The 14,780-nt window shown below is 43.8% G+C and overlaps 1 protein-coding gene across 2 annotated transcripts in view; it reads left to right on the top strand.

Annotated features, from left to right (window-relative positions):
- Positions 1 to 14,780, top strand: part of LRP1 (LDL receptor protein 1) — a 127,814-nt gene that overhangs the window by 54,126 nt on the left and 58,908 nt on the right. For both annotated transcript variants that reach the window (XM_084594272.1, XM_084594271.1), the window contains 11 exons: positions 674 to 991; positions 1,671 to 1,795; positions 3,126 to 3,251; positions 4,954 to 5,187; positions 5,893 to 6,073; positions 7,293 to 7,497; positions 8,578 to 8,767; positions 8,866 to 8,994; positions 11,038 to 11,163; positions 11,996 to 12,220; positions 14,138 to 14,290. In XM_084594272.1, coding sequence (XP_084450398.1) covers positions 674 to 991; positions 1,671 to 1,795; positions 3,126 to 3,251; positions 4,954 to 5,187; positions 5,893 to 6,073; positions 7,293 to 7,497; positions 8,578 to 8,767; positions 8,866 to 8,994; positions 11,038 to 11,163; positions 11,996 to 12,220; positions 14,138 to 14,290 — 2,012 coding nt within the window. The remainder of the gene's footprint in view (positions 1 to 673; positions 992 to 1,670; positions 1,796 to 3,125; positions 3,252 to 4,953; positions 5,188 to 5,892; positions 6,074 to 7,292; positions 7,498 to 8,577; positions 8,768 to 8,865; positions 8,995 to 11,037; positions 11,164 to 11,995; positions 12,221 to 14,137; positions 14,291 to 14,780) is intronic.

The following is a 14,780-nucleotide window of genomic DNA, read 5'->3' as shown; positions in this document are numbered from 1 at the left end:
GACGAAAGCATGACTGGCCGAGATATTCTAACTGGAGGGTTATAGTGGTCACAGCTTAGCACGGTCCGCTTCTGCATGTGGTAACCGCCTTGAGTGAGTTGCATGCTTCCTGGCGGTGCGCACGCTTGCCGCGTCGGCACCAGTCAGCGCGTGTTCACTGGCAGCCGCACCTGCCGTATTGGTTCATGGGAGTGTGTGCGCATGGGCAGTGCGTGAAAGCTGACCACAGTAGCAGATCGCACTATGCTATAACTCCCTACTATCGACATATGGACAAAGTAGGAGGTGCTGTGGAAGTTCGTGATTTGTAGAGCTAATTTTTCGCAGAAAAGTGAATTTTTTAAAGTTCACAGATTTTTGGACTGTTTAATTATACGTGCCGTTTCCCGGGTGCCGCCAAGTCCGAAAAAATGGTCGACGACTGTATATTTATGTGTTGGGAAAATTATAAGCCGGGCCGGCACATGGGAAAATTGAAGTGTTTACTTTCTGCATGAATTTTGGAGAATGAAATGAAATGATCCATTACAGTTTCCTTTCTTTTTAACTGCAAAGCTTCGAGAAATGTTTTTTAGAGTCGTGTGCCCTTTTATTTCGTGTTGCAGAAACAAATGGTAAACCTCTTGCTCTCGATTCTCTTTTTTTTAATTATTTTTTGCATCCTTTGCTATAGGTACATCTTTTGGAGTGACTGGGGTGTTCCACCAAAGATAGAGCGGGCGTCCTTGGATGGCTCCAACCGCGTGGTCCTTGTGAACGCGTCGGTGCAGCTGGTGAATGACCTGGCACTGGACTTTGAAGAGGACAAGCTCTACTGGTGCGACTCGCGCACCGACACAATCGAGCGGGTCAACTTGGACGGCACGGGGCGCGAGACTGTCTTCCCCACGCCTTCTGGAGCGGAGGAGGAGGACACCGAGGACTCGCATCGGCCTCTGCAGAACCCCTTTTCACTTGCCGTCTATGGGAGTTATGTGTACTGGGCGGACACGTAAGTCTCTTATTAAGGCAGCCATCTCATCATTTTCTATGCAGGGATTTCACTCTTGTCAGCCGGAGTTTGCACTTGAAACTTTAATTCAAAGCACGGGCTCAATGGCTTTAGCATTAGGCTGTTGATCCAAAGTCCCTGAGTTTAACTTGCTTGATGTGGCATATACTTCATTTGTAGTGTGAGAAAAAGAGTAAAAGTTTCAAAAAGCTCAGTTTAATGTGAATTTTGGTAATGGATCGTCTAGAATCGTTGGAAAATGCAGTTCAAAGAGTATCAATTTCAACAATTTTAGTTGAAAGCGAATTTTCGTAATGCATCGTCTAGAATCATTTGAAAGAACAATTTAGTGGAGTACAGGCTCTTACATCTGAGAGGGGCTTGTAAAGATGTGTTAAAACCTGCATTGCATTGTGCACTTTCTTGGGAACAGGCACCACTAAGCATTTCTAATAAGGGAGCAATTACTCATTACTCTCCAAGTGCAGCCATATGGCTACAAAGGAAGGCTATACTATTTCCACACAAAACTTCATACCTCGAAAAAAAAAAAAAAGACATTAATAATAACAGACAGCTGCACATTTTGTGGCGATATTGAGGGACTCTGCATCTACCTGAAGTATCTTCTTTGCCATGGACAGTGCTGTACAAAGGGATGTGCCATGTTTGGTTTCAGCCACCGTGAAGATGGGTCGATCTTTCGCGTCAAGAAACATGACCCAGGTCTTGAGGAAATGCTGGTCAGTCATTTGACCGACTCCATTAAGGATCTGCAGGTGTTCCACAGGCGACCAAAGCGAGGTTAGTAGTGTTGGCAATACCATTAATATAAATTAAACCATTTTCTGTCTTAATGTCCAAGTCTATTTACAAATCTTATTCCGAACCCGGATTGTCGTTTTTCTACTTTAATTGCAAGTTAACATAGACCTAATTGGGGCATATATATATTGTCACGTGGTGACAATGACATAGGCCACAAATGAACAGAAGGCCACTAATGAACAGACAGGTAGGTGTAGCACTGGAATGAACTCTTTATTGGGCTGACTTGCGCCCGCAAAGGAACTAAGCAATTCGACGTCGCAGATAGCAAGAAGCGCGTTCGTCGGTTGTAGGAGTGCAAATTGCTTCTCCTGCCTGTCTGTTCATTTGTGGCCTACGTCATTGTACAATATATATATGCATATAGTGAGAGAGAGAATGTGGTGTGTGTGTGTGAGAGATAGATAGTGAAAAACTGTCAGCTTTGTTTTGCTATGCTTAAATTTTCTTATGGTGCATTCGCCTAGTGGGTTTTGTGTTTATATGCAAAATCCAGTAAGCAAATCGTATCATCATGTTATTTGTCGGCATTAAATTAGGACATGTAACTTTGGTCTCAGAAATAATGAGCAAAGCTTCACTATCAAGCACTTAATGCTACTTTTTTTTTTTTCCTACATGTTGCACAAGTATTATCCCTTGGGGGAGAATACTTTTCACTGTAAGAAGGTAGAAAGAAAAAAAAAATGCATTAAAAACGGGCCAGCAGTATGGTCTTATATATCAGTCGTGCTACTGCAATATAACATGTTTTCATTTTTTTTTTCCCTGTATATTTGTCTAACCTTGCAGAAGATGTTGGTGGTTAGTAGATATCTTTTGTGGAGGTCCTTGTCGGGTTTTATTCTTAAGCTACTGCAATGCTTGAGACACTAATCCATGCTTAAGAAACACATCAGAAAACATAAAAGACTATGGGGCTTTTGAATGCTTAAAATAATGGCTACCCATTGCTTAAGCAGTACCACAACCACGTTTGGATTGAGATTTAAAATATTTACCCAAGAGCTAGATAGTCTGCGAGTGTGCAACCCAGGGGTTTTAAATTTCGACTACTGTCTGCATAACAGTCTAGGGAGCTCATAAATTAGTGGTCTTTCGTGATGTGAGCGCAATTGAATTTTAAATGATCGTACAGGATGGAAGACCTACTCTGCCCTATCATGTGACCCTAGCTTTCCGACAGGACCACATTATACACCTGTCCGCTGTATTGTTATCACCTGGTTTAGATTCTCTCATTTTTGTGAAATGACATGACCCATAAACTTGACTGCTCTTTTTGTTTTTTTTTGGCTGGCTGCAGAAACCAATAACCCATGCAGCTTGAACAATGGTGGATGCCAGGAGCTGTGTCTCTATAAGGGAGACAATGGCCACACCTGTGCCTGCTCCCATGGCCGTGTGGCACCTGATGGACGAACTTGCCAAGGTTGGCGCTTGTTTTACGCATTACCTTACCTTGTATTCAGAGCGAGAACATCCTGATAAGTCACACTTCATGTCATGCTAACTGCTTTTGAACAATTTTGCTCTTGGCTTAGTGCTTCCTTCGGGCATCTGAGGAATTTAAATATATAAAGAATTCCTATGAGCAGTGCTCTAGATTTGTATGATTTTGCTTTAAGTGATACCTTATAGTGGTGTGCAAGCAGTACCTTTCTGAAATTGGATAAGAATAGCTTGAGGTGAATACAGCCTCTGCTGTGGTGACTCAGTGTTTAGGGTGCTTGACTACTGAATGCCATAACGTAGGCTCAGTTGTGATCACAGCGGCCACTTTTAGATGGAGGCGAGAAACAAGGCACCTGTGTACTGTATGATTTGATTAAAATTTCTGGAACTCTCCACTGCCGTGTCCCTTAAAGTCAGAGTCGCTTGGGGACATTGAAACCTATAAACCTACAAACTAGTATACCAAATCGAATAAAGGTAATTTAGTTAAAAGCTGAATTGAATATGTATTGACGGAATCGCATCGACTACAAATAGAATATATTTGTTTCAGTTCATTGTTCACTACTTGTGGGAATATTTGAACAAAATGAATGTTCATGAGAAACAGGGAAGCGTTGGCAGTGAGGCTGCACCTCATAGAAGCAGAGCTGTAGTTGTCAAAAGACTCAACGCTGCTCTCCTAGTTGACAGCTTAACGGAAATCTGTCTGCCCAGCATTAAATCCTAATGCTGGGCAGACAGATTTCCGTCTGTCTGCCCAGCATTAGGATTTAAAAGACGTATCGCGTATCGAAAGGCGTGTCATTTTTTTGTAGTACTCTATGACCACTTCAATTCAAGTAATTCAAGCTGGCCACATTGATTTCAGGGTAGTGTATTTTAAGGAAGTCATGATAGAAGTGTTCATGGAAGTGTTTCTTGGGAAGTGTTTGAACAAAAGCTCGTTGAATATGTCTAGTCTTGGAAGCTGGAACAGCCAAATGCTAGTACCTAGTCTTCTCCCTTCTTCTAGGAAACTTGACTACTGATAAAATTTACATGATTGCTTATTTCACCTTGCATAATTCCAGAATTTGCATAAATGCATTCGCTTTACAGTCCAAAATGTTACATTTGCTCAGGAAATATGTTCATAGTTGTAACTTTTCATTTGTCATTAAAAGTTGTGGATAAGAGTATTGTGTGTGCAGTGAAGTATTCTTGAAATAAAATTGTCTTTTTATGATAGTCTTAGCCAGTTGAAATGCAGAAGAAACACAAACAACAATTATCTTACTACAATCTTCTTTCTGGGAGAATATCTCTCCACTCGTTTTGTTTTTACCGTGCACACTGATTGCTTCAGGCTGTGAAAACTAAAAATATGCTATGACTACAGATCCGGAAGATGAAGTTTGTAAGTTGGACCTGTTGGAACCTAAGCTTTAGCTTATTTCAGCAACATTATGGGCAGCGGCATGCGGAATAATGTAAAGCATGTCTATCACAATCACTATCCGCAGAGTTCTGCAATTTGAAATATCTCTCCTCTTGTCCTCCATGTCAAATGTTCTTCAATGTGACTTTGTGGTAGGGAAATCTGAAGTTGTTTTTGAAGCACTGCTTTCACTATTTTCGTATTGTTCTTGCTAGTGGTCTGATATATATAATTTTTTAATGCTGTTCTTTTTGTGCAGATTATGAAGCATTTGTCATGTTCTCACGGGTGCGCACCATCGACAGCATTCACATGATGGATGAGACCAACCTGAACGCTCCGTTTCCAAGTATCTCCAGCTCTGAGTTCATGCGCAACATCATCGGTCTCGCTTTCGACTACTCCGAGCGCCGCATCTTCTACTCGGACATCCAGCGTGGCAGCATCAACAGTGTTCACTTCAATGGCTCTGGCCACACTGTCCTTGTGCAGAGTAAGCCTATCTTTGTTTCGATCTTTCATCTAATTTCTTTCTGCTGTTCTTGAGCTGCCATTGCAGACAGCAGACTACTTCTGGAGGAGGGGTTGCTCAGTCTTGTTTGCTCAGTGTATCCACATTTGAAGTGCAGTTTACCGACATGACATAAAAAAAAAAAAAAATCGACAAAAAATGCGTAGTAGAAATTACTGCTCTTTTTTTTTCAGTTGCATGCAGTAAAGAGACTAAGAGCGATTAGGTTGAGAGCAGACCATGGACATATTTCTGTCACCGATGACCTTCTGACATGGTCCTTACCATTTCAGTGCATTTCTGGCACTTCAAAGTTTTTGTGGACCTTCAGTGAATAAGCGTGTTCATAATGCCTACGCCTATGATCTAGGCATGCAGTAAACTCTAGTTGCTGCTTAGCGATTTGTGTCTATGTTGACAAGGACGAACAGTCCAAAACCTGTTTTAACAGCTTAATGACTGTACCGATCTGCATGTGCCCGGTTTGGCTGCCCCCATATGATGAGCACATAAAGGGCACCGCAATTTTTCATATTTGTTGCAGTTTGACATTGATGCTTGATACACATCGATGTGATGCTGTAGCTCTGCCACACGTGCTGACACGTGCTCATGGGGGTTAGTAAAAAGGGAGCTGCTAGGAGCCGCTTATCAGTTTTGTTTTGCGTTAATTCCCTACGTATGCAGAGCAAGGCTCAGTTGAAGGCCTAGCCTATGAGCCTGTCAACAATGAACTCTACTGGACCAGCCATAGAGACGCCTCTGTCGGCCGAGTCAGCCTGTCCGACCCAACCGCCCTCCCAGAGAAGATCGTCAAGTTGGGCACTGAGGACAAACCTCGGGGCATTGTCGTCAGCAGCTGCATCAAGTGAGTGCTCCCATCCCATCACCTCCTTCATGGCTAGTGGTTTCAGGATGGCATTGCCTTGCTTCTGGGTCTAAGCATGGCACCAGTTTGTATTTACTGTTATTGTGTTTTATGTATTGCAATATGTGCAGTGTTGAGATTCAAGCTTGAGCGGAATGTGGGTCTGTGCACTAAACTGAAACCACTGTTGGCTGCCATTAATAACAGTGTGGAATTTAGAGCCTATCCTTATATTTTGTACCTTCATATGTCAACGTCTTTTTTACTAATTGATGACTTTTTTTGAGTAATTTAAAGTACACAAAACGTGGTTCTGAGTAAATGCCCTAAAGTTGGAGAGGAAAGAGTAACGTAAGGCCTGCCAAAGAAGCTGCTTTTCTTTGCATAATGAAGGGTATTTAGTTAAGCTTGTTGTTGCAGATAAATAAGATGTGTTTATTGAATGGAAAGGCAGAGAGGTTGGCTGGAAGATTGAGCATCAGGCCTCCTACTCTTCAGCAGGTAAAGGGAAAAGGAGAAGGAAGGGGGTCATGATGCGTGACAATGTTTTGAGAATAAGTATGAAACAAATACACAGGCAGAGTAATTTGTCTCACAAGTGAGAGTCCAGTCCCGTGATTGGGCAGTTAAGTTGAAATTTGATGCCTCGCTTTAGCTGGCATTTTCTGCTCCGTTTTCTAGCCAGTTGGTTATGAAGAAAGGATGTCACTAGTTTCCTGTTAGTTTCCAAGGGGGGTCATGCGTGTACTGTAATGTGCGAAAATTAGCCATCTTGCGCTAACTACACTGACAGCTTTTTTTATGAGAGTGCTAGTGCATTTTTATACCTGCCAAGTGCCCTTTTTTAAAGAACGCTTTCACTGTAGCAGCAATTTTTAAGCTGCAATTTTTGTGAGTTTTTTCTTGGGTGTGGCGTGACCCTCCGTATATGACATATGACCTTCTTTGAGATGCCAGCAGATGGCTCCTGGAAGCTTGCACAGCTATCCCACGGCTTTCAGTATTTGTGGCTGCACAGCTTTCATGCACAACATGACCCCGACGCGCGACCCGTGTTGTGGTGAACATGTCAACATGCATACATGAGTTGACACCCAAATTTTCAGATGATCCTGAACCAAAATGCAGCGAGGCTTCTGTTAGCTTTCTTTGGTTATGCTGTGCACGTGTGCAGAGAGCTGTAATTCAATTTTAAGGCGACTTCTCCTTTGTGATGCAGGCGGGTGTTCTGGACTAACTGGAACAGCCACCACCCAAGCATCCAGAAGTCTTACCTCAACGGCTATGAGCTGGAGTCCATCATCACAACTGATATCCGCATGCCCAATGGCATTGCAATTGATCACCAGTTGCAGAAGCTGTACTGGTCGGACGCCCGCCTCGACAAGATTGAGCGCTGTGATTTCAATGGCGGGGATCGTCATGTGAGTTAACAGTAATGTGGTGAGACTATGAAAAAAAGGAATAATATACATCTGCTTTTGAGCTGTTAAACTGAGCTTTGCATGCTTTGATTGCTGGGAGTCACTCTGATTTTTAAAACTGTATTGTTGAAGTACATTGTCACTGCTAAAGAGGAAGCTTTTCTGGAACAACCTGAGAAAACTTTTGCCCATGATTCTAAAGTTTCGCATGCAGAAATGAACTTTTAAGCTAAATATAGTCATGCTATTTATTGCTCATTTTTAGAGGTGTGCGAACATTAAAGAAAAATGACTTGAATGTGTTTATTATTCGGTTCATGTTTGATTCAAGAAATTGGTATTTTAGAATTTTCAAATATTCATCAGCAACCAAATTTTGTGGTGACTCTCGAACTATTGGACACTTCTAGGCTTGGACCTCTCATGGAATTTCGCACGTGAACTTCCCACGCGTTGCTCAAAATAAGAACATGGTGGCTGATCCCCCTACTTCAAACAGTTGACCGAAAGCACGCACTTTTTGTGTCATCCTTGTGCTCATTTTCAGTCTTATTTAGTACTCTTATTGCAAAGCCACATTACAAGCTGGATATTGCTATGCTGTCTAATCAAGCAGTATGCTATGCAGTTCTGTGCACGTCATGTTATTATATATATATATTCTTTTTTTTTTGCTTGGTGCTGAGTCAGTCTGGAATGATTTATTACAGTTGCATTGCAATAAACAATTTAAAAGAAACTTCGATAAAAGAATTGTGGCGACAATTGCGCATATTTATAAAGCTGATTTCTTTTGTACTAAATTTATTTTTTATTTGATTGTTTGGGGACATTTTATTCTTCGCATTCACTATCAAATAGTAAAATTAAAAAATTGCACACACCATCTACTCATTTTACTTTGGCAGAAAGCGGTCTCATTCAGCAGCGCACTTTCTTGTAAAAATATGAAGGGTATGTCCTCCTAAGGCATTCAGTGATCCTTCTTCATTTCATTTTTGCGGATGTCTGAATTGCCTCTGCTTTATGTATATCGATGGTCTACAAGCATCCCAACACTGGCACTCCCCACTCATGCAGGTGTTGTTGAGTGAGCACCCGCAGCATCCTTTTGACTTGGCCGTATACGGGGACTTTGTGTTCTGGACCGATTGGGTGGCGCATGCGGTTCTGCGGGCCAACAAGCACACGGGCGCCAATGTTGTAGTGCTGCGCAAGAACGTGGTGCGACCGATGGGCATTATTGCGGTGGCCAATGACACTAACGACTGTGAGTCCTGCTTCCCTCCTGAACATGTGCTCTAGGCTGCTTATTAGGGAGGAGGGAAACTGGACAGAGCATGCTTCACGTCACATTCTTCCACCTAGGTACACTGAGCCCCTGCTCTACACTGAATGGTGGTTGTGAGGACCAGTGCGTGGTGGCTCCCAATGGGACGGTCTTTTGCCAGTGCTTACCGGGACGATCGCTCATGCCTGACGGAAGACGCTGTGCAGGTGAGTGCGGCTGTAGATAATGAAACGATTGGACTAGTATGTAGTTGCAGTTACATGCTGTCATTTTTTGTTTAACACGATTGGCTTGGCTGACATGTTGTTGTTATCAGTTGGGGCCTAGTAGCGTTATGAGTAGCCGTCACTCCTGCAGCACTTACTCAGCAGCACCTTGATTGTTGAGATGATTGTTCTATGTACAGTTGTGATGTGAAAAAAAAAAATCTGCTATCTGGAGCATGTATTATCTTTATGCATGTAGAAAATTTTCGCTGGGGGAGAGGAAATGAAGGACATTTTGTGGCTATTGCTCCCTCACTTTGGGGAGCATCTAAAGCAGGAAAAACAGAAACTCTGACGCTTCGAGGGGAACATCAAAAGACAGCTTCACTTTCACGTTTCAGTATTGTTGCTGTTAAGCGGTGATCCAGGTGCTGGTATTGGGCACTGGTAGCGAGCAAGACCGGAGCGGTGGTGGCTCAGCTTGTAGACAGCTAGTCCGCAAAAGCACTTCCTTTTTCCCGGCGATCTGTCCGCTTAATTGGAACTACTACGCGGGGTAGATGGACAAACGACGGCAACATGATGTGTCCAGGTGTTTCTAGTGCGGCACCCTCTTGACGAGATGGCGTCAAGCGGTGATGCTGAGTTATACCCCAGTCAAGTGTGCAAGTTAAAGTGCACTTCCGCGGAGTGCACTTCGCAGCTCGAAATAGACTTTACGCTACGCAGTGCTAAACGGGAAAGCGAAGTGCACTCGCATAAGCACTCGTTGGTACGAAACTGGCAACTGAAAAACGTGTTTTAAAAAAGAAATTGAAACCTCCAAGCGCGAAGTTCAGGGAACTGCTTTTTAAAGTAGTAAAACATTCAAAAATGCTTAAAATTTGACACCGGGCCATGATTCGTAGGCCCCTTATCGACGAACACCATGAACAATAACAACCGCGCCCTAACTGAAAATGGCGTAGCCGCAGTGGCGCACCACTCATAATGTGGAAGTTGCGTACGCGGTTACATCACGTTTTTGTTATTTGATATTTTGCCTCTCGCTATTATAAAACATTCCATCCAATGAAAATATGTAAAAAAACACGTAAAATCAACTTGTATACATTTCTTATTATATAATACATTTGTGACGAAGAAATTTCTGCCGGCGAGGCTACACGCTCAGCCTGCTCAGCCCTCGAAGTCTGTTTTGCGAACGCACTCCGACCTGAGTGCACACTTTGGCAAGTGCACTTATGTTACGCTGTTTAGCAGCGGTAGAGTGCACTTTTCGTAAGTCGCACTCGCTGTAAGTGCACTTTATTTTGCGCGCTTGACAGGGGTATTAAATTCTTTGAAGTAGTATATTTCTCTCTTTTCTGCTGAGAAGGTCGCCTGTAAATGCGATAGTTAACTGCGTACAGACGTATCAGTGACGATTACAGAGTGATCCAGGATCTTTTCAAGGTAATGAGATAATAATAATAATAATCAATCAATCAATCTTTATTTAATGTGCGCAGGAACAACCATGTGGTCTTCGTGCTGCAGCACAAATAAAAAAAAAAAGAAACAAAAATGAAAATGCACAAACATGTTTACACACACAGAACACAAAAGAAGAAATAAATAATACATGAACCTTGTGACGTGACGAGGCGTTGTACGGGGCACGTGGCGAAACAGTGGCAATCGGGGAATTCCGCTGACCTATCCAGGCCAGAGTTCATGGCTCAGGTGCCAGGATAGTCGACCTTGTATGGTCAGCCAAGGCTGAGCCCTAGTGAATGAGGGAGAGGCGTTAAGTGAGAATGGAAACAGTTAGGAGAACGGACCATTGTTGTTTTCGGTATTAAAGTATACCAGCTGGTTCTTTTTACATTTAAGATGATACTGTTCGCACTCAAATGAGTCTTTAGAAGACCTGGCAGCCTTGTCTGTGTGGAGTGAAATGTCGGAAAAGGTGTTTCAGCATCATAATTTAGTAAAATTTAGTATTTGTTGTGCGCATGAAACTATGACATTTTGCTCGAGTGTTGGCCTCCTGACTTGCAGCCAGGACTGCCAACTGCACCAGCACAGAGTTCCAGTGTGGTGATGGAGCCTGCATTCCGTTTGAGCTGGCCTGCGACGGCGTACTGGCCTGTCCCGACGGTTCTGATGAGAACGTCATTGATTGTGGCGAGTATCATGGCTTGCTTTGTGGATTGCAGCTGTAAGCTGATGATCTGCTTTAAAAACGTTTTTGCTGCATTGCTTTCTTTGTTATTGATGTGGTATTGTACAGAAAAATGCATATGATGCATGTCCAGCATGCATTTCAAAGCTGAGCTCCATCTTCTCTTGAAAGCTAAACATTTTGGCAGATTTGCCTGTCTGGTTGGTTTGATAACTAAGTAAAACTTAAAATTTCTTTAACCACCACTTTTTTTTTTTTTTCTTTTACAAACCCGGTGTTTAGGAACCGGCTTGGCTCCTTCTGTTGGACTTTGTGCAGCTGTAAGTAAAGGAACGGTCGAGAGGAGAAAAAGAGGGAGGGGGAAGGGGGGTTAAGACTTGAGATGAGGTGGTGGCGCAGGTGCAGGGGTGCCCTCTGGCGTCGTTTTTCTTTTCTTCTGTGAAGTGGCCAGGAAGGAATGAAGACCTTGTAAGTATTCCTAAACTTCGTATACTTACAATGTCTTCGCTCCTTCCTGGCTACTTCATAGAAGAAAAAAAAGGCGCTAGCGGGCACCCCTGCATCTGCAGCACCATGACTCATCATAGGTCTTACAACCCCCCCCCCCTCCTTCTTCTCCCCCTCGACCGTTCCTTTACTTATAGCTGCACCAAGCCCAACATCCTGCACCCTTGAAGAAGGAGCCGAGCCGACTCCGAAGTGCCAGGTTTTGTAAATTTAAAAAAAAAGTGATGGTTGGAGAAATTTCAAGTTTATCCATCTTCTCTTGTAACAGTGTTTAGGAAAGTGACATTATTTTCTAACTCTCAGTTTACTTTTCTCTCGTGCCTGCAGCCATGCTGACCTGTCCCGAAGGGTTCTACAGGTGTAACAATGGCCGTTGTGTGTCCAAGGGTCGTGTCTGTGACGGCCTGGACGCATGTGGAGATTACAGTGATGAGCTGAACTGTTCCTGCAAAGCTGACCAGTTCAAGTGCGCCCGGGGCCCTTGCATTTCATCCAGCTTTGTCTGTGACTTTGAGCCTGAGTGCCCGGATGCTAGTGACGAGATCAACTGCCGTAAGTGTAGCCAGTTGACTTCCTGTCAGCTAGCTCGTTCTGCATATTGTTTCCTCAACCAGTTGTCGGCAGAAGAAGAAAGTTTAATGGATAGTAAAGGTTGCGAGGGCCCCTACTATGTCCGGGGCATTTGGCTCGTAGCTTCAGCCTTGGTGTAGTTTGGCTAAGCTTCTGCAAATATTCGCTGATTTCGGATACTATTCAGTCAAATAGTCAAGTGTTTAATATTTGAGCCAACCTGAATGTTTGCTATTTGAAATCTCAGAAGTATTTGTCTCAAGCGAATAATGCTTATGGAGCGCTCGCTTCACATTTTGTTTTTAACTATGTTGCTTGTTCCTTCATGGCTTAAAAGCTGTTCAAACTGCATCTGCTTAGAAATTATTTGAGAGAATTTGCTATTCACTTTGAATTGGCTTCGAGCCAAAAAGCTCCTATTTGCACACCTCTAGCTTTGACGCTTGATTTTTGGGGTTTGAATAACATGCATTCTCAGGCTGTGGTTTGAGTCCGCTTTTAAGGTACAAAAAGAGGCTAAAAGGAAACCAGTCAGAAACAGAGGACTTCATGTGCAGCCCTTTCTTGCTTTTCTTTTTTTTTTTTTTTTTTTTTTTTTTGTATCCACCAACTGGCCCATAATGTTGTGGGCGGCAAGCTGATGACCACAAAGAACAGAGAACACGGAGATGACATGCGATGACTGTGAGATGAATTTAATGAATTGCAGTGAGCCTAGCGTGAGTGCTCCTGCCCGCACCACTGCCCGCTTCTTCCTCGTCCGTAACATTACTCAAGGCCACTGAGTGATCGTCCCAACCGTAGACGAAGAAGTTTGTCGATGTCGATGAGATCCATGGCATGACGATGGGTGTGACTAGGTAGCTGGAGAAGAAGAGGAAGAAAAAAGAAAACAACTGCTTGCCGACATGATGATTCCCTATGAAACCTGGCCGAGGACGCTTTCGGACCACAGGTCGCCAAGACCCAATGGTAAAGGCCCAGGCACACACCACATGGCATGGGCAGGGGTGATGTCTTCGAGTCTAGTGGCGTCTTGGGTCATGGGGTATATGGTCAGTGGGGTCTTTGGTCGGCACATCAGGTCAGTGGGTTCATATGGTGTTTGGCTGTCTCGTCGTGTCTTGTGGTCGTGTGGGGGGGACGTGTTGTGTCAGTCTCTCCTTCTTCGTGTCTTGTCGTTGGGACAAGAAGACGCAACGGCACAAGAAGATGCAACGGCACAAGAAGACGCAGGGCGCAGAAGCTCCAGGCCAGGATGAGGAGAGATAATATACCGGCACCTCCACCAGATGTTATGGGGCGGCAAGCCGATGAAGGCAGAGAAGATGGCCGATGACTGTGAGATGATTTAATGAATTTCGGCGGGCCTAGCGCGAGCGCTCCTGCCCTCGCCACAGCCCATTTCTTCCTCGTCCATAACGATGTTACCTATCTCATCCAAACAGAGGCGAGAGAGATTTCCTGTTGCTGATACTGGCGATTGACTTTTTTCAGTATCATAAAGTATGTGAAAAAGAGGGAAGCTCAGCACTAGATTCACATATTAGGAGTTGGCTCTGCAAGGTATCGTGCATTGTGGGGTGTGTGGGTGGTCCGTAGGATTTAATCCTTGGAAATTTTTCACTATCAAGAGAAGGCTTGCAAATTAATGGAGATGCCTCGAAGGTTGCCAAAGATATGGCACATGTATATATGCCACATCTGTGCAGGTTAACACATAATTCAGCAATTTGTGATTTTTTACTTGAGCATATGCAGCATTGCCATACCCCATGTGCATGCACACACTAGTATAGCAAAGTTTTCTGTAGTCTGCTTTCATGACACTTCTCTTTTGCTGCTGTTAAAGTGTGCCAGTTAGTTAAGATGCAGAGGGCTCATAATTTATGTTTTCAGACAAGCCCGACTGCTCGAGGCACCCGATGACCCTGCATCCAAATCTGCTGCTGGTGAATTGTGAGAGAACAACTGCCTGCATCCACCTGGGGTGGATCTGTGATGGCCAGAATGACTGCTGGGACTTCTCGGACGAGGAGAACTGCCAGACTAGTAAGATCCTCAGCTGATCAGAGCTCACTGCGAAAGGAACAGGGGAGGTGGGAACAGAGATGACCACTCTCATTAAATGGTGAATGCTGTCACCAACAAAGACAGAACTTCACTTTCACTTATTGCAAGTGAACACAAAAATGAGATTGGGTGATTGGCTTGGTTTACCTTCGGCGTTAAATGATGTAAACAGGCCTGCAGTGCATTATGAAACACAATAGACGTGGGGAAGAGGCGATGTGTCGTCGCTGGTACGGTATGCACACCGCTAGAAGGGATTCGACTCCTCCCAACACCGTGCCGCTTGCTCGTCAGACACCCGTTTAGACTGATAATTTATTTGAGAGTGGTATGTGGGAACATTTATTGCATGTACAGATAGCAGCCATTCAACTTGTTTTCTTTTTAACTTGTGCATCAGAGGTTAGGTTCCTGCATTTGCTCAGATGCTTCATTTTACTGTCTCATTTCGCCTGTATACACTGCATCT

This window comes from Amblyomma maculatum, chromosome 2 (assembly GCF_055883805.1).
Source record: "Amblyomma maculatum isolate TAMU_Amacu chromosome 2, ASM5588380v1, whole genome shotgun sequence".
Lineage (NCBI taxonomy): Eukaryota > Metazoa > Arthropoda > Arachnida > Ixodida > Ixodidae > Amblyomma > Amblyomma maculatum.
The sequence above is the reverse complement of the archived record's forward strand: the minus strand, read 5'-3'. Positions and strand labels throughout refer to the sequence as shown.